The sequence below is a fragment of the Prionailurus bengalensis genome, chromosome A3, assembly GCF_016509475.1.
Source record: "Prionailurus bengalensis isolate Pbe53 chromosome A3, Fcat_Pben_1.1_paternal_pri, whole genome shotgun sequence".
Taxonomy (NCBI): Eukaryota; Metazoa; Chordata; class Mammalia; order Carnivora; family Felidae; genus Prionailurus; species Prionailurus bengalensis.
This window is the reverse complement of record NC_057354.1, coordinates 96,210,723-96,231,628: the sequence shown is the minus strand read 5'-3', so window position 1 is coordinate 96,231,628 and position 20,906 is coordinate 96,210,723. Positions and strand designations below refer to the sequence as shown.

The window sequence follows — 20,906 nt, the reverse complement described above, 5'->3', positions numbered from 1 at the left end:
ACCTTCATGTGGGAAAGCAAATGAAACCAACTCTGTCACTGTGGCCCCTTTCAAATTCCTTTTTGAAATAAATTACTAATTTGACTAATTCAGCTATTTTGAAAGAAATTCTGTATATTTCTATACCATAATCTTTAAAAAGTCTACATAATATACTAGAAGAATTTTTAAAATGACAAAGGAATTAATTAAACTAGAAAAAAATAGTAAGCTAATGTATTAAGCACACATTTATATGATTATGCAACAAATGGAAAAATTTAACACTCAGACACATTTCCTACCCTTATGGAGTTCACAGAGTAGTTAGAAGACATATAATTAAATAAGTTCTTACATTGCAGTGCCCTACTAGGAATGAAAGAAAACACATCATGCTGTGGGAGAATGTCAAGGAAGGCTTCTTAGGAGAATCATGGTATGTCATAGCAGCACCTGGATGGCTCAGTATGTTAAGAATCTGACTTTGGCTCAGGTCATGATCTCATGGTCCATGAGTTTGGGCCTGCATCAGGCTCTGTGCTGACAGCTCAGAGCCTGGAGTCTGTTTCAGATTCTGTGTCTCCCTTTCTCTCTGCACCTTCCCTGCTCATGCTCTGTTTCTCTCTCTCAAAATTAAACATTAAAAAATGTATAAATAAATAAATAAACATTAAAAAAATAGAAGCACCACAGTATGTCAGTCACTAACTTTGTGACTTCCAGGAAGCTACTTCGATTCTCTGAACATCATTTTCCTAATATTTTTAATGGGGAGGACAATGTTTCCTCCACAAGGTAACTGTTAAAACACATTGCATAGTGCATTTAAAATACTTAGCACAGTGCCTGGAAATACTGAGCCCTCACTGCATCTTAGCTAGTATAATCATGTTATTAACTACATACAATTGTCCTACTGTCCTTCTAACTGTATTACTATTCCAATTTATAAAGCAAAAGCAAAAGCTCAGATTAGGAATGTTGCCCAGTAGCACCCAAATTGTAAAAGACAGAGTCGGTTTCCAAATTCACAGCTAAAAATAACACCTTGCTTATAATTTTAACATCTACCTTAAGAGAGCGTGGTGTACTCTGTAACTTATTTTTTAGGTACCAGACATCAAAACCATGTGGCTGTTACTGTTCTCTTCTTGGCTTTTATTCAGGTAAAATGCTAGGCCTTATTCACGTAAATAATTTTTCCTGGCACATCTTCTAAGAACCACTCAAGATTATGTTTGCCTGGATTGGTGTGATAAAGCCAGTAACAGAGCTACATATCCTTAGTTAAAACAACAACAACAACAACAACAAACAAAAAACCTGTAAGATTTTTTTTTTAAGTTCTTTAGGTAAACATGTCAAAATCAATTTGCTCAATTAATGGCAGGTACTGGCACTCTACCAGTCGACTGCTTCTAGTACGTGATAGCATCACCATCTCTGTCACAGTGGTTACTGCAGTTGTCTGCACAGAGGTGAATATGGAGAAAAACAAAGTTCCCTATCACCTCTTGACCGCTAAACAAGTTCTCAAAAGCCTACAAAAGATTCTGGCACTCTGAAACAGGAGACCTGTGTGCAAAGCAGGTTAAATCCAGAACATACTCTCCTTGCTGTGATCTGAGGGCCACCTCCTTCCAGACCAGGGTTCATCCTCATGTCTTGGCCAAACGTAAAATACCTCTTTAGTGCCTTTCTTTTTCTTGCATCTTTGAACACTTGTGTAACTTTTACACAGACTGATGGGTATAAGATAATAGCTGTTATCCATGAAGAAAAAATAGAAGAAAAAAAAAGCCCTTGCAAACAACTGTTGATTCAAACATGTAGTTAGATAATTAATATTTTTCAACATAGATCATATAGATTAGGCTCTGTATTAGCATGAATGCTTAATTTTTTCAGTCATGATGTGAATGCTTATTTATACATTTCTCTTTCAGTGAAGCTCCCCTAATCAAAATGTAAAAGTAGCTAAATAGCTCTACCAAAAAATACCACCCAGAAATAAATATTGCTCTGGACCATTGTAGAACTTAGTTCTGGACTTCATTAACTCTTTGTATTGGAGCATGAAAATGAAAGATGTAATTTCTATAGTCTTAAATGTTTATAGTCTTATGCCTTTCCTTCAAGGAGATATAATAGCATCACTTGGCAATTCTTTACACTTAATAATCACCATTCTTAGAAAGTTTTTCATACTTAATCAAAATTTAAGCCAATTTTCCCAAGAATATTCTTATATTGTCTTTAAATCCTATTTTACCTAATATTTAATCTTAATATTTTTTCATTTTTTATGAAACTTTTTCCAAGAACACAGAAACATAATGATTAAGTTTTGTTGCCTTGTAGAGATTCTGAAACTTGGGGTAGGATGGAGTAGTTATAGATTCTAAGAACCTACTCCCTATGATCTGATTCTAATTCAACAGGTCTGTATCTTAGGCTGGATTTTAGCAGTCTCTTCCCACCATTTGCTGGGTTTGGCATGCAGATGATCTTTTGATCACTTTGAGAAACACTCATTAAAATCCGAATGGGTCAGAAAAATTTCTTTGGCATCCAGACCCCACTTTTTCCCCAACTTCTTTTTTTTTTTCATTCACTTGTTTTATTTTTTATTTTTTAAAATTTACATCCAAATTAGCATATAGTGCAATAATGATTTCAGGAGTAGACTCTTCAGTGCCCCTTACCAATGTAGCCCAACCTCTAACTCCATTTTTTACTTTTCTTCATCTTTCCATCCAACTCTGACATTTTCAGGTCCAGTTAGCACAGAATACATCTATACCTCAAAAACTATAGGCATTGTATTTCTCTTCTGAGCTAATCCTATCTCTCCTCTTCTACCTGGAAAACTATCTACTTATACATCAAGGTTCAGAAACGTATTACCCCCTTTATGAAGTTTCCTCTTCCCCTTTCTCTTCCGAATGCCTGTATCACTTTGTATGTATTTCTGTTAGAGTGATTATAATAATCTATTGTAGTTACTGTTTATAAGTCTGTTTTCCATGCTAATTCCATATTCATACACAGGTCAATAAATAGCACATATCATTTACCCAATAAACATTTGTTGAATTATAATCTGATACTAGAACCACCTCTAGAGATACTACGAGGTCAGGGGAACAGTTGCCATCTTTGCAATTATTCTTTTGAGACAAACATAATTCTTATATCTCTAACTTCCTTTAACACTTTATATTGTTTAAGTTTTACCTAAGTCCTACTTGAACTTTTTTGGGAAAAATTATTTCTAAGAGAACCCAGAGTTTGATCACACTACTTCATCCTTCCCATATACACTAATTTCACCTTTGAAAGGTATTTTCTGAGATGGTATATTCTAGAAATTAATTTTTATGTCATGATAGGAAATTAAGAAACATTTTACTGGATGATACAAACTAAATCCTTAGAATCTGGGATAGGTGATAAAGCAATTCTACTCATGGAATCCCAGTCTATTAAAAAGGTCAAAGTAGGAACTTAGATGGCAAGAAATACAACAAACTGCTAAGTGATGCTAAGTCTACACGAAAGCCACCTATGAATCTACAGCAGCAGCAGAGAAGTTTTCAAACATAAGTGTGCTTCTCTTGTCAATTTGGCACATCATGCCCAAATGAATAACCTCTTTCCAAGTGCATTGGGGAAGGAGGCTTACATAACAATGTGCAGTTTTAGTGTTTAAACCTGCTCAACACTGGCTGTCTGAGAGCAGTCTGACATAATTCCTGCTCAGTACACAGAGAACCTTCTGTTTGCTTTGGAAAATTGTCCTGCTTACATGGATTCTCCAGCTAGTGGGCATTTCCTCATGGCCATCTGACATTTCTAAATGATTCAATGGTAATATAATCCCTTTATCCAAAATGATAATCCTTTTCCACTTTTGTCAGAAAATCAGAATGCCTTAGTGCTAGAGTCACCTGTACCTAATTCTTCCCTTTTATTTAGTTCTCTTCCTCCGTTGTGGCTATGAGTAATGATGTGACCTTTTGTGTAACTGACACAATGGCTGCCTAATTATATCTTAATAAATAATCTTTGCACTTCACTCACTTTCAGCCTCCTAAATTCTTCTAAACAGGTGTATCATATATTGTAAAGTCAGCATATGATTAAGGGAAAAGGGACTCAGGAAAAGTGTGGGGCTGGACTATAGGCAAACATTTTGATACACGGCTTTGATACTTGTCATATCTAAACACAAGACCTACTCTGCAAGATTTACAATTCCATGGTCTTGTCAACCTGAAATGCTTCCCTGCCCTCCTTACGTGCAACAACACAAATCTAAACCATTGTGGTCCAAATGACTTGAAGCCCTCAGGTTCTCACAAAAATTTCCCAGTGCAATCCAGTCTACCCAACACCACAGGAATGTATCTTAGTTCTTAGACATGTTCTGTCTTCACCTCTAAGTTGACACTTGGCACGTATCTGGACACCCAAAAAGGCTGCACATTCCTCAAGAGCAGAAGCCAGGCCCCACATGTCTTTTATCCCCCATAACACATTAGTACCCACCAATTCCCTACTCATCAACCCTTCCCAACACTACAAAGGAATTCCCACAATACTGCAGAAGTATTTTTTTTTAATTTTATAGTCCCAATGATACCTAAATCTGTCCATTACATAGTAGATAAGGATTTTTTTTTATCTCAAGTAATCAGAACAACAAAATTATGGAGTTAGAAAAACAAATCAGTCTTCCAAACCAACACATAGCTAACATCACAGGTTTGATATTGTCCATTTAAAAGAATGGGGCCCACTTGGTAACATTCCATCAAATATAGGGTACATTCTAAGACCAACTTTGGACTGAAATTTTCTTTTTGGTCTATACAATTATATGTCTCCTACAAAAACAATGTCTCATCAATGAATCAGTCTTTTTCCTGTAAGCAATTTCTTGAAAAATATATTATAAAACCATACAGTTTTAGAGCAGGGATACTTTAAGATATATCCCATCGATGACCTATCATCATTTTACAATGAGAAAATGGAGACCTAAATGATCTATGTAATTTTCTTGCAGTCACCTAATTAGTCAATGACAGAAATGGAACTATGACACCAGTGTTGAGACCCTAAATTAATGCAATTACTGTTACACTTCATTGTTTTGTTTATAGCACAATATACAGTAGTATTTTTAAATTAGAGTTTTGATACATACAAATGGATTTTAAAAACAATGAACACCACTATAAATGAAACATGCACATGAAGATAAACAAGTGCATGCATAATGCATTCCATGATAGACTCTCTGAATTTGCACAAGTGCACAACACAACTGTTCTTAACTCACGAAATTTAAAGATGATTATATTCCAAGGGTTTGTAAAATATGAGCATTTCTTACCTGGCAGCTGTATGAGGGGTTGATAAAAGACATTAAACACTTGAGCTATGATTAGACATTATATTTTTCTGGCACTGAAGGTTTCCTCCTACCTGGGTTTGAGGGGATTAGCAGTTTTAAAGGAAGGTAGGCCAAAGACTTGAGAGGGATCACCCAACATATAAGACTTTGGCATTGTTACCCACATTGCAGTATTAAGTTGACTGTAGTTAATTATCAGCTAAGTATTCCTATTTGCTAGTTATGGCTCCATTTTTCCTTATTGTGCCTGAAATCCCTACTATTACAGTGACTTCTTTAAGTTAGAAAGCGTAGGTGGGAAAATCACTTGAGAAGTTGCCATGCTACTCTTCCCCAGGTAATGAAAAAAACAGTATTAACCTTAGTGCATTTGAGCTGTAAGGAATGCATAATTTGGCAGGGCAGGAGGGAGAGAGGGTCTTGGCATAACAGAAAAGCTAATGCTGAGAAAGGACTCCACCTTTCAAACTGCCTCCAATTTTCCAACACCAATATCCACACATAGTTAACTAGGGATGTATAATTTGAAAAAAAATGAATGATACCCTCTTAACATATTTCCTAATACCCATGATCCACACAAAGAAGCTTTTATCCCACCCCATGAAAAGTAACAGGGCCTCACATTCTAATGGTCCAAACTGTTTTAAAAACACCCACCCCGATGCTTTTCAGCATCCCTTAAAGATTTAACCACCTCCATGAACTTATTTTGCCCTTTTATATAAAAGCTGGTATCTTGACAGTTTTAATAAGTACTCAGGAGAGAATAAGGAAAGTGGAGGAAAAATGCTCACTCCAGTTATCTTTTCTTTCTAAATACTAAGGCATACAAAAGAATTAATCAGCATATAGAAACCCAAATGAAACAAAGAACAGTGACATTTCACAGCTCCTAACTACGAAGAGAACTTACAAAACAGCATCAGTGTTATGACATGCAACATCAACAAAAAAAGGTAGCAAATTTGGTAGTGACGCCTTGAAATGGCTTCACTCTTAATCTTGCAAGAGTAGGGACTCCTTTGTTTTCATAAATATTTTAGTCTTTGCATTAGAAAGTTTTCATTTGTTTACATCAAAACCAAGTTCATTAATTCTTTATGTATCAGTTTCTTCACCATTTTACCCCATAATTTTAGAAGAGCCGACTGATTCTCTGGGCCAACATCAATTAAGGATGTTTTATGACCCTGTAACCTTTCAAACAAAGAAGAATACACACTCTTAACTAGCCTTCCTTAAAGAAGCTCACCAAAGGACTACAGAATGGGTTCATTCCACATATGCAATGACTTTCACTCCCAATGGGAAGAAAGACTAAGAAATAAAGGAATGAAATACCATTTTTCCTTCTCAAGTTTAGATCATGCTTGAAGAATGTATTTGTGCTATGTAATTCTTGACTCATACAAAGAATAAATAAATAGATCCTTTGCCCAAAGAATAAATAAATAGATCATTTGCCCAAATAGTAAGTAAAGAAGACTTGAGTGGTCGTATCTTTACTTCTTTGAAACCCCATCCACCTGCTTTCAAAATTAATGTTTACAATGAAACAGATTACATTAGAAAGCAAAGTTACTCACCATGGAGGAATCACTGCTTCCACTCCCGATCGGAGCTCCCTCAGCACAGGTTGGGAGGTGGGTAGAAAGTTGACTAGCCCTGCCCCCATCTATGACATCACAATCTACCTCATAAAAGGTAGTGAAAGTGCTCTGAACTCCTGTCTGATTTCCGAGAGATACAGAAAAGAGTGAGTGAGAGAGAGAGCAAGAGAAAAAAAAAAACGTACCCTATTGGGAAGGGATTGGGGAAGTGGAAGAGGGAGGGGGTCATTGGGAGAAAGAGGCATATGAAGGAATTAGGTGCTGAAAGAGATATGGATGGGCATCTGTGATATTAAGCAGCCCAGCCATATGAATTCCTCATTGGCTCTCTTGAACAGATAAATGGACCATTTTGGAGAAGGAGGATGAAGAAGCACCCTGCCTTGTCAGGCATTGTAGGGGACAATCGTTGTGGGTTCAAAGGGGATGAATCCCCTATTTAAAGCATTGAAGATCACCAAGAGAGAAAGCAAGGGCTACAGCTCTTAAAGCTTGGAACAGTATGTGGGGAATCTCAGATGTCTTTCTTGGAAGTTCCATTGCCCTGCTGTGTGACCTTCATTAAGCCCTTGGCCTCTGCATGTGCAGCCAGTACATGGTACTAAAAGGATACTTACCTCTTTCATTGGAATCACTGAAGAACTAATGAATTCATTGTTGCTACAACTGCAATTCTTTTTACTCTTCCTTTTTGTACCCAAGGAGGGGCTGTGTGACAGGCACATTTTAAAAGATAAGCCAATAACCAATGCCTATTTCTACTTCTTAAGCTTTTACGTTCTGCATGAAATATCACTGACAATTTTGACCAGTTTTTCTCTGTGTAGTGAATATAACATATATATCTATATATGTATATATGTAAAGGGGGTAAATAAAGCCCACCTTCAAAACTGGAGAAAAATCGAATGGGAAGATTTCCATAACCATAAGGTCCCTGCACTACCACTCTCAGAGGTCAAATTTAAGTTACCCAGTGATGTTAACTGACCAAATGTGTGTCACATGCACTAAAGTTATAGTCATATAGTTATAGCTTTGTTTAACATCTGAGTCCATTGCGGGGGGTGTGGGGGTGGGGGGGGTGGTAAATTAGGCACTATGGGAGAATAATGTGGAGAACATTAAGGTATTTTTATTTTAAATGGAGATTTAGAAGTTAAAAAACTATGAACTACTCAAAGTTGTTGAGTGGGTAATATGACAAAAGGAAGGAGTAGTTTCAAAGAGCAGGTAGGTTCTGAAACCCTCCACATGGAAGCCAGATCTTCATTTGCCCCGTGCAATATATGAAAAGTGAAACTCACTATTCCCACAGAAAATATTTTAGTAAAAGATTCAAAATTATAGTTTACAGTTAATGGCATCATAAATGGGTAAAGCCCAAAGCATGTTTCTGTGTGTAGATAACCAATATTCATGATTAAAATTTTTTTCTTATGTTTTAAGCCAATATAATTCTATTTTTAATCCTGCCATTCCTAGATCGTGAAATATGTAAGTGTATTAATGATCACAATTTAAAAATTAAGCAGGGGCACCTGGGTGGCTCAGTCGGTTGGGCATCCGACTTCGGCTTAGGTCATGATATCACGGTCCGTGAGTTCGAGCCCCGCGTTGGGCTCTGTGCTGACAGCTCAGAGCCTGGAGCCTGCTTCAGATTCTGTGTCTCCCTCTCTCTCCGACCCTCCCCCATTCATGCTCTGTCTCTCTCTGTCTCAAAAATAAATAAACATATTTTTTTAATTAAGCAAAACTGGTAGATTAGGGAGCATTTTGAAACATAGATGCTACTAAATTCAAACTGATAATGGATTTGGCAACATTACTCCCATATTTTACTTCAAAATAAATGTTAGAGGCATTTAAATAATTTCTTCAGAAAATTAAATACAATAGAAAAAAATATCTGGCGTTTATGAAAAAATGGAATTTTTCTAGTATTTGATGTTTTCTGTACTTATTAGAGAAAGCAGTGATATCTTGCTTGTTTTCCTTCTTGTATTATTGTATTTCTATTTTCAGTAATTCTAAATCTAAATTCAGCTTCTATATTCAACAGCTTTATTGTGTGAGTTTTCACAATTAATGGCCCTATCAAGTTTTATTTTCTTCCTATTTTTACTCATTGGATCATTGACTAGTTGGCTTATCCTTGCTTTTTTATGCTTTATGATGATCCCATTTGTTTAGAAATTAGGTATCTCCTGATTTTCCCATTATAGGGAACGTGCTATTCATTTATCCTTATTTTTCAGTTTCAAAAATGATTATTATGTATTAGAAGCTTATTTGTGTCATCTCACCTTTCATACAAAATTTAAAGGTCGTTATTATAAGATTACTGATTGCAATTGTTCATTCTTCCAAGAAACACCTTAACAATATTACTACACAACAAAGAAGGTATATATCTGCCAATGTTAATATATCAGAATAAAAATGGAGTTAAACACTTTTTAACTATTGAAAGAAAACAAGTTAGACTTATAATTTGTTGATGTTTCTTATTATCTATTGCTTATTTGGAAATGGAGCATGACTTCAGGAACCCAATGCAAAACTAGGCTGCATCAAAAGGATGCAGAGTGGTGAACTGTGCTGACTTTTTTAGGTGATTTAGTATGATTGATTGCAATAATGTCTTTAGTTATGAGATTAGTTTAAGAAAAACCAAAACGAACTTTCTTTGACACAGAATGCAATGCCAGGATCAGATAATTTCCAATTCTTCTTAGGATTTAGCCACTTGACATTGTTTATGAACACTGTCACTGCAATTATGGATTTGATGCATACTCTCTATGACATCACATAAATGGAAAAGTTAGCCTTTTAAGACAAGATATGAAATGATTGTAAGATTTGAGTCAAGAAACTCCATTACTGAAGTCATGGTTATAATTTTATTCTGATCAAAGAGATGTAGGATTGGTTTCATCTGTTGAAAAAAGGTGTATTTGTTTAACTTAGTGCAAAAGATCGAGAAAAGTCAGGTGGGATAATTTGTGTACTCCAAAAGAATAATCAAAAGGTGTCTTTATAAAGTAATTCATTGTGTAAGACATGATCAGGCAGTTGGCATGCAATCTGACCAAAATGTTATTATTAAAGAGAAATATCTCAGCAATAGAGAATCTAAACAATTTTGATAGCAATGGATTTTAATCAGGAGTTCCTAGATAAAGAGATTCTGTTCTGAGTTTGTTTTATGATAGTGTCTCACATACATAGCCTTGGGCTTAAAAGAGTATATGGTTCTTAGAAGATGATGCTGCCTGGAACTTCTCCAGGAACTTCTCTCAGTTGAGAAATAGATTTGCAAAAGGAAATGGATGAAAGAGGTCAAGATACAGATTGTGCAGATTTGACAGAAGATCTAGTCAGAGTTCCACTCAAGTTCATTATCAGCAAGGCATCTGCACAGATGAAGGTATTCAGAGAAAAGCAATAATGTAAGATGTAGTACTGATGATGAAAGAAAAGATTACAGTCCAAATTAAGTAAGCTTGCCTTCAAGAAAATTGGATTAGGATGAAATATTTGAAATATATTTATTGCCCAGAAAGAAAATGACTGTTGAAGATAGAGTAAGACAATATGTTCCGAAGCAGTAAAAGAAATCTAAACTAAGAAAACTACACACTGCCCATCCAGAAGTCTTTCCTATTTGTAAGATACATGGGCCATAACATGGCACATATTTCTCTCCTAAGGGCTGTGATAAAAGCTATATTTTATAAATCATTTAAATTAAGCTGGAGAAAGCATTTGACAAAATCTGTAGGGACAGAATGCAGAAGATAGTAAGTTAAACATGCTTTTATTTCTAGAGTATAGTAAACCAAGAACAACAGTGAATACACAGAGATAGCCATCAACAGACACCCTGCTATTCTTGCTGAGAATGCTAAACAGTAAGATGAGAAACTAAATGGAAAAAAGAAAACCCAATGGATTACACAATCTAACAAAAGCACAATGGACAGAAAACCTTATCCTTTTTCATGGAAATTATTTGCTATTAGAGAGAAAGGACTTTGAATACCCTCACCCTACAGATATTTAACACTGTGCCTTTTTAGTTGGAGCACCATAGAAATGTTGTTCAATGAATCAGAAAATGTACTATGTGAAAAGGAAATACAACTCATTGAAGCTCGGATTGTTGGTTTGTCATTAGAACTTAGGAACAACATACAGAAACACTAACCTTTTTCTAGAAAAATATGGTTGTCAAAAAATTTCATCACATCCAATACCAAACATAAAATCCTGTCTCAGTTTTCCTATGGAGTCTCTTAATTTGCTTTAGTTTGAGTCATCTGAGGTAATTGAAAATGGTGCAAAATCAGTAAGATCCCCAGATAATATCTAGTGTATGATTTTAATATTTATCTTCTGTTTATGTGTATATTCTTATATCAATTTATTCACATTTTAGCTTCTTTTTCTTCCAACTGCCTCAGTATCCAGGAATTCTTGAGGTATATCCAAGTAGGAACAAGAAAAAAACAAAAACATCACAATGGATTTAGGTAACTAATTCAAAATAATGTATTTCTTGACTAGAGCTGACATATCCAAGTGTACACAGGAAAACCAGAAAGCATACACTAAATTACAGACACTGTTTCAAACATAAAGGTATTCTACCCAACACTGTAGCTTCCCATAACTTGGTTCAACTTAAGGGAACAGATATTATCTGGATTTGTTCTCACATATCGACAACTAGTTAAAAATGAGGAGACAGCTCCTAAGACACTAGACATTATTTAAAATATATTAATAAATAACATCTAACAATGAAATCAGTGATAACAACTAGCATCTCAAAATTAGAATAGGTCTCATGGGAAAATGTTATAAACCAGCACTCCTTAAATAGGTTTGCCTGTGTCTCACAGATATCAAAAGATGCAAAATTAGTGTCCCTCATCCAGGTACCTGCCATATGTCTAATTTCCAAGTTTTCACAAAATATTGCTAGTCTTTGGCTGCCAAATAATGCTCTGAATATGAACTGAGATCCAAAACATTAATTGCAAATAGATTAAGGTGTGGATCACTTGCCTTCTTTTTGATTAGAGGCTTTCAAAACTTGAATAGCTTTAAAACCTAAAGAAATGGAAGTTCACTGACTGAATGACAAGTAATGGCACTGACATTTCTGAGGGAGAGACATTCTTCTTAAAGCCACTAGCCACTTCTCCTCTGACGAGCAATAATGAATGCCCTCAGACCAAAGTATAAATGCCTCAGAGTACAAGTTCAGGTGATGCACTCAAATTAATCCATTGAGTAGATCCAAGTTAGGTCAACCCATGCTTCCACCTATGGTAAAGAGTTATTTGCTTGGTTCGTGTTCCAATTTTGCCACAAGAGAGTCTGTTTTCTCACTTTAAAATGAGAGCATTAGAATATAAAGTCTGTTTCTATGCATAAAACAAATCAGTTTAATTTCATCAGTGAAAAAACGGATTTTTTTCAATGCATAGAATTGATCAAATTGATAGGTTTAGGGCCATTGTCACTAAGTATGTAACTAAAGAGCTTCTTTAACAGAGCAATACACCATCCTCCTTTGCACAAAGACTATTTAAATTCAGGGAGACACCTATACAGGTGTGGTATACTAGACTCAAAACTTGTTATGATGCCTGGCACCCAAGGAGATTTTTACTTATAACATTCCCCATTTCCCATTTCTTCCACATGTAATACCTTGAGTTTGTCAAATGTCACCTTTATAACACTGGGAGAAAGAATCTGCACTGAAAAATCACTTAAGGGTTATTTTTCTCTGAAGGTTTGCATAATTTAGGTTGTACAAAATCAGTGGCCATGTACACTGATATAAATGTAACAGAGGAAGACTTAATGCAGGAATCAAAACTTAAATGGTTATAGTTTTGCTGTCATAACAGATTGAGAAGGTTAGGTTTTTCAGAGAAAGACTGAATTATTCAGCAACCCATCTTAGTAGTAAAGTATATGCAAAGAACTATGGCCATTCTGCCAATGATAAGTACTTGTTTAATTTTCTTAATGTTACAGAATATTTCCACCATCTTTCCATCCAGATTTATAATCTAAAGTTTGTTTTAATCTTACTGTCTCTAGATCTGGCCTCTCCTACTGTTACATAGTTCAGGAAAGTCTGTTAAGCCCAAATACTTAATGGCCTACCCTCTGAAAAATCTGGAGAAAATTCTTTGTAACTGCAGTTAATTTCCTGAACACATACCCTTTTGTTCAAGTGAAGCAGAGAAATGTATTTCAAATCCAAATTGAAATAGCAATTTAGATTTGTTTCCATTACTACTACACTCTGATCAGTGTAGATCAAGAATTGACAATAAACAGAATCAGAATATATATATAAAAAACTCTTTCCTCAAAAAAGTGTGGCTTAAAGTACAAGGTTACATAAGTAGGTACAATGCTAATTCCAATGACTGCTTCGTATCATTACAAAATACTAACACTATTTTTATAGAGGAAATATAGAACTTTTCAAATAAAATGCAATTCTCATCTCAACAAATCACATTTTAAAAATATATTTTAAATATATGTAATATAAGTGTATAAATATATATATTTTAAAAGATATAATACATATAGCACTGTACAAATAATTCCCACATTTTCTTTTCCCTAAATTTTCTTGGATCAGATGTGTCACAGTTGTCAACCACTTGTTCAGTTCCTGATTACTGCTTATTTGAGGATAATAGAGTAAATATCAAATCATGTGTATTTGTTGTATGTGCATGTTTGTGCACATGCACATATGTATCTTTGGTTATATGCCATAGTCAGGTAGGATTGATTTGGCCATTATCAGTTTCTAGTAGTGTATTAATGGTTCTCATTTATTACCATGAACATTCATGTTGATTTTGAGTCCAATTTTTTTAATGACGTGAAACAGGCAATAAGGACTGTAATTGACCCCTTATTCTCTAATATTTTTCTTTAACAATTCAAATCCTACCAGCATCACAAATTATATTTTCTCACCTTGTCAAGCTTCTCTCCACAACCCAATTGAGAGAGATTTAAATTTGGAAAGGAGAGATTTAAGTGGCAAAGAACAAAAGTGCACATTAGGGCAGGTTACTCCATTCCTCAGGAATAGGGCAAGGCTCCATTCAGTCAGTCTGAGGAAACTAATATCCCCACCTCGAAACTCTGCTCCTATATTTTGTTAATATGAAAAAAAGACATTTAAATGCAATAAAATCTTTCAAAATTTGTAGCATTTTATGTGGGGTCAACTATAAGTTACAATTTGTGTCCTTCCATCTCTGACCTAAACAGTGAATTCCTGTCCGGGGTAGGGTTATTCCTCTTTTGTTCTGACTTCATTGTTATAATGAGACTCTTGATGTAGTTGAACTTCAAATAATAATAATAATAATAATAATAATAATAATAATAATAAATAGTAAGGCGCAATTTCTCAGATTTATCAGAATGTTTGATGTTCAGCATTCTACATTCTTAAATTCCACCTTACTGTTTCCAATCTCATTCAGAAAAATCCACGAAGTACAAATGTTAGGGTAAAAATAATCAAAGGTTAGGGGAGCCTGGGTGGCGCAGTCGGTTAAGCGTCCGACTTCAGCCAGGTCACGATCTCGCGGTCCGGGAGTTCAAGCCCCGCGTCAGGCTCTGGCCTGATGGCTCAGAGCCTGGAGCCTGTTTCCAATTCTGTGTCTCCCTCTCTCTCTGCCCCTCCCCCGTTCATGCTCTGTCTCTCTCTGTCCCAAAAGTAAATAAACGTTGAAAAAAAATAAAAAAAAAAAAAATAAATAATCAAAGGTTATTTAGAATGATTTTTATGTCTTCAGATCCATGTGTACATCTTCATTTTTACATTTAAAAGAATCCATTAAATCCTCTGAAACCTAGTAAATAAAAATTAATTAAAAACACAACCATCAAATATACAAGTAATATCCGCATCACAGCTTTGGAATTTACTTGTATGCAAAATATATTTACATACTTGGAAAAAAATTTGCTCAACTTTTCTGCCATGATGAATATAATGCTATCACATTTAAGGGATATTACCTTCACTAAAATTATTTACGATACGCTATGGTTAAATTTCTTTTTTTTTTTCTTCTTTCATGCCTCTTCTCTCCTATCCTACTCTCATTTCTTCCTCTTCTTTCAACATTCCTTTTTCCAAAAAGCATGTAAACTGACCTAAGAGATTAAATAAACAAACACTAAGCCAATAAAGCCAATTTACAAACTAATGGATGTTTAATATTCTGGACTTCAGTTTCTTCTACTTTCACTTTAACATTTCTGTCACTGTTAGTTTTTGGGTTTTTTTTTTTTTTTGTTTTTTGTTTTTTGTTTTTTGTTTTTTTGTTTTTTTTAGATTTTCTCTTCTCCATTGACCTCCTTAGCAAGCACACAAATGGCGTAAGCTGAATTGGCTCACAAATGCATCTTCTACTTTGAGATTTAATAGGAATGGCACCTTTTGCCTGTTGAGAAGGATTTAAGCCAATAACTTTTAAAAACATATCTCCAGACAGAAAATTAGTAGTGCTTCTTAGACAGCAATTGTATGATTGAGCACATGTAAGCATATATCCAGGATTGTGTTATTTCTCCAACTCCCCATCGTGTCACAAGAAGAACTTTTGCATCCATTGTCCCCAGCCTATGACCTGTTGAGTTTTCCTGCCCCACCTCTCAAGCCAAAGGCAGATACAACAGAAGAAGCCTTTCCCAGTTAGTACACACAGAATCACATAAAACATACACATGCTGACATGATACATAACTGTGCACATGTGCATTCTGTTCATCATGCTAGCTCACGGCTGTAAAAACACAGCTCTCAGCTTTGAGATTTAAGTCATTTCTCTTGGAAAAATGGAAATAAGCTATCCAAATCTCTTATTTTAGGGGAAATTTTGACTACTAACAAATATACCTTCCTGGGAGCTTTCCTCTATTTCAGAAAAGAAGCTACAGCCTTGAATCCCATTATTTAAGCATTTCTCTCTCTCTCTCTCTCTCTCTCTCTCTCTCTCTCTCTCTCTCTCTCTCTCATATATATATAATACTATAGTAGTTTATCCCTAAAAATGTAGCAACTTTGTCATGCCAGACAACAAAATAAATGGGGCCCTAGGCATGGACACATTTTCTTGGCAAAATCATTGAAAGTTTGTGTGTATGGGGTCTTACATTCTTGACTCTTTCAGAACTTTGAAGGCAGTCATTTGTGGCTATTTTGCAAAAGAAACACATTGGTATTTTTTCTCCATTAGCCATCAGTGAAGGAGGATGAAGAATAAGATGGACGCAGAAGTGGCAAAGACAGCAGACTACAGATGCAGGTATGGCACCAAATAGCAATCAAGCTTTGAAAAAATGAGGAGGCCAAGAGCAGGTCCATAACTGAGCAATATATAGCAAACCTTTATAATGCATTTGACTCAAAACTATTATAAAGTTATATAACATTCCTCAAAAAGAAGCCTTCTCCCATGCAAGGATTTATGAACTTTGCCAATAAGACTCAAAGAAGGAAACAGGCTTCTTGATGGTGTTCTCAATCTCAAACACCTCTACAAATGCCAACAGTGCAAGTGATAAAAGCCAGTGATGGTTTGGACTACATCTAAATGAGGAAAAGACAATGGAAATGATGCTCGGGAAGCAGTGATGAACAATGGGTACTGAGAGGATAATGGAGAACAGCTCTGCCAGTAAAATATCACCTAAATGAGGTTGTGGACTCTGAGATCCACAAAGATGCTTTGTGCATCCATGTAAATAATAAGATTTGGAAAGTGACAAATGAAAGCACACAAGGCAAGCTAAACAAAAAGCACTCAGTTCCACAGGTGCTATATACAGATGGACATGAAAGCCGAATGGTATGGGAAACTATACCATCGAGTCTGAAGATAAGAAAAGAAGCAAGGGATATGCAATGTTTTGATCACTTCTTGGCAGAGAGAAACTGGGTAATTACCAACTCGGCAGAAAGGACACATTGCAAGACAGATTGCTCTTGGTTGTTGAAGAATGTTGAAGCAGGATCATTTTGGAAATGCAAAGAGGTGACTATGCTTTGGGAAGAGGCACAAAATAGCCAATTTATCGGACTCTAGGTGAAACTGCATGGAACAGGCTTTCCAGATGGCATCTCCATGCAAGCCAGATCAGCTCTTTTCCCAGCTGTTTTCTGCCACCCAAATAATACAGAACCTGAAACCGTTGAAGAATGATTTTTCCATATATTTTTATCAAATGGTCTGTTGAATTTCTGAAAATTGAGAATTGAGCTCCATGACTCGTCTGATTTTCAAAAGGCATTCACCACGTTGATAATGTGATGTTCCCAGTAATGTCACACTTAAAATGGCAGCAGCATCTTTGACTGGGAAAAGAACTAAAGGTGGCAGAGCCACACTTTGGAATTTGCATATAGTTTACAATAGATGGCACCTCGTGTTCAAAGAAGGGGACAGAGGGAGGAGAAGCCAAGGTGAAGAACCTCAACACATACATTTGGAAATCTTGCCAAGAAATCATAATTCTTCTATTAATCAAACTTATTTCTCTATATTTGATGAAAATGGACCAGATACTAAGGGAAACACCGGAGTTATTAAGCAAAGAAGACATAATTGTTAGTGTTTGACAACTATGTTAGTTTTTGGCAACAGCACATCAACCTGTATTAAATTTGAATATTTTCTGGCTTTCAAGGGTTACTGATAACCTAGTATGCATTGGAACCTGATGAATGAATTCCTATTGTTTTCACCATCTCTAACATGTGAACACAATCCACACATAGAGAGGCTGGCTCCTGAACAGAGAGTGAAAATTACTAGGACTAACAAAGGGAAGTAGACTCACAATGAGTAAATGTACAAAAGCTCCAAATAATTATAATAGTCAAAGCTTGGCAATGAGTTTCCAGACTACAAAATTAGTTTTCTTGTGAAGAATGGAGATTTTACAAGGCTAGTATAAACATGGGGTAATTGGAAAATCAAATTGCTCTTTGTGAGTTATTGTAAGGTCTGGAATAATGGTGATAACATTTATTTAAAAAAAAACTCCCTATGAATCACTGTAGTTTGGTGTTTTTAGCAGTACTGTTGCCAAGAATGCTTGCCTTGGAAGCACAACAGTGGGAACTTTAATTGTGAAGCCCAACTCCCAGCTTACCCCTGACACAATGAGCTCTCCTCCTAGATTCTGAACTTCTGCCTTCACCTTGCTGCAGATATTAAGCTGATGGCAATACAAAGCAATTCGTTGAAGGTAGGCTAATAAATCCTGCTTACATGCTGAATCAGGACACTATAAAACATTAAAAAAAAGTGATCTCAATTAGTAAGTACTCTTCAGTTTCTAACACTTGCTATATAAAAGCTGTGAGAAGAAAAGGTTTTAGTGTCATAAATATTAATCACATCCATTTAACTTCTTGATAGCACATTTTATGAAAGCCACAGTCAGTAGTTTACAATGGTCAGCTGTACTTTGATACAATTCTCTAAACAGAATATTGAAGATCTTCCAGAAAGTCTTACTGGAACTTCTGTACATGTTTATGAGTAATTTTACCAGTTGTCTTCTAAACTGTTAAGAAAACCAAATATTCTACAGGTTTTTTTCTTAGTGGCCCACTCAACATTCACTATGTGTAGTTATTTTAATATGGACAACCAAAGCAACAGAGGCTAGAAAGAAATCGCTCTGCATAGAAATCTCTCTGACACAGCATAAGATAGAATTTCAATTCATTTGGTTGGGTGAAAAAACCATTTGTTTCCTTTGGCTTTCTCAGAAAAGTATCATTCACTAAAGGAAGTCTATTACACTTTTTGGATTTTTGTATTTATCAAAAATTTAGCAACATTATAAACTTTAAATAAGACATTCTGAGAAGGATCATAACCACTGTTAGAGAAAGAGATTTAAGTAGAGTTTGAAGCCAACTGAAACAAACACATAAGAGTAAAAACAGAGCTCTTCAAAGGTTATACCAGAGTCAACTAGAACCAGGAATTTTGGATTCTCTCTGAGACTTAGTGGGTAGATAATCCATCAAATACACAGTGAGCTTAGCTGAACACTTCCACAGATATTTACATGACTCTCTAAAGCATTTAAGGCTTCAATACCAATGGTTATTCAATAATTGGAATATATTTCTATTACTATCAAAAGTTCAGTTCAAGATTCTGTAGGCCATTCCATTGTTCTGGCTCAAATTAGCACTTGTAAAGGATGTATACTCACCAAATTTTTGATCAAACACTGTAAGAAATAAAGATCTATAGCTAAATCTGAAGTGACTTATTTAGAATAAGCGAATGAGAGGGGTGCCTGGGTGGCTTGGTCAGTTAAGTTTCTGGCTCTTGATTATAGCCTGGTTCATGATCTCATGACTGTGAGATTGACCCCCAAGTTGGGCTCCTCACTGGGCATGGAGCCTGCTTAAAATTCTCCCTTTCCCTCTGCTCCTCACCCGCTCACTGTTTCTCTATCTCAAAAAAAAAAAAAAAAAAGTTATGAGAAAAAGACTCCAGCTAGGTTTTCTTCAAGCTTAAGAAAGGCAATTCTTAAAAAAAAAAAGGCAAACCTTTCATTAATACTGTGAATCCTGTGGTTTTGACATAACCATATCTTTAACAAATGACAAAGGGGTCTCTTTTATATATAACACCATTGTGGTACTTTCTTTTACTAACTGCATTTATCAAGAAAGAATCCCACAGAGACTGTTTTAGCTTTCTACAAGTACTTAATACTGTAATATTTATCCTACTCCAGAGACCCATATACTGAACGGAATTAACTTTAAAATGATATCTCCCTTGAGGGCTGACAAGGCTTTCGATACAAATACCTTGCAACAAATTAAACTCGAAGTTCTATCTCAATGGAACAGTAATTAAAAATGCAACAGTCCGTAAAAAGTTTATATTGCTTGTGTATCTCAAATCTTCATAAAAATATTTTCAGGCAAAATAAAGGCAACACATCCACTTTTTGGTAATGTTCGTCCTATTCCATTATTTAAAACACACATAAAAGCATGATGGACCAAGAAGTATAATTCATATATCATGAAAATAGGTGAGTTTGAGAAAGATATGTCCTATTCAGACAAAGCATTATCAAAAACTGCAAGTTGCTTCATAGCTGATGACAGTGCACATGCCACCAAGAGAGGGTTATATTTAACCAACTCGTGTTTATTTTAAGTCATCATAGAATAGCATTTACATATTTTGTCATTTAATTTCTTGTTTAATTTTGTTTTTATTTTTTAAATGTTTGTATTTTGAGAGAGAGAATAAGCCAGGGAGGGGCAGAGAGAGAGGAAGAGAAAGATAATCCAAAGCAGGCTTCATGCTGTCGGTGTAGAGCCCACAGTGGTGCTCAATCTCACCAACCGCGATCATGACCTGAGCTGAAATCAAGACTCAGACACTTAACCAACTGAGCCACCCAGGCGCTGCTAAATACTTTGTTATTTAATTGCAAAATACATCTAGAATCTTGGGATTTGTGTGTGTGCATGTGTGATGTGCTTTCCATATATCAAGTCCATAGTTAATTCTATTTCCATAGTCCTGCTGCCTGGGACTATGATTCAAGTTGCATAATTGCTGGAAATAAAGGTCCTAAAATGCGAAAGCAAAAAACAAGAACTCAAGGAACCTAAACATACTAAAAAATAGTTTAAAGCTATTTAGATTCAGAGTTTAATGGAGAAGCCATCCAAACTCCATCTACTTTCACTTCAGGAAAGAAGTCCTTCCACACAAAACTCTTTTTAGAACCTCTACCAATCTCTTCTCACTCCACTCATC

The 20,906-nt window shown here is 35.5% G+C and overlaps 1 protein-coding gene across 4 annotated transcripts in view; it reads right to left on the bottom strand.

Annotated features, from left to right (window-relative positions):
- CTNNA2 (catenin alpha 2) overlaps positions 1–20,906 on the bottom strand; it is a 1,115,456-nt gene that overhangs the window by 24,679 nt on the left and 1,069,871 nt on the right. For 2 of the 4 annotated variants that reach the window (XM_043603825.1, XM_043603826.1), the window contains exons 17-18: positions 18,247–18,381; positions 6,994–7,137 (exon numbers count right to left, since the gene is read on the bottom strand). In XM_043603825.1, the coding sequence (XP_043459760.1) occupies positions 6,994–7,137; positions 18,247–18,381 (279 nt within the window). The remainder of the gene's footprint in view (positions 1–6,993; positions 7,138–18,246; positions 18,382–20,906) is intronic. The other 2 variants (XM_043603827.1, XM_043603828.1) reach the window with 1 other exon arrangement.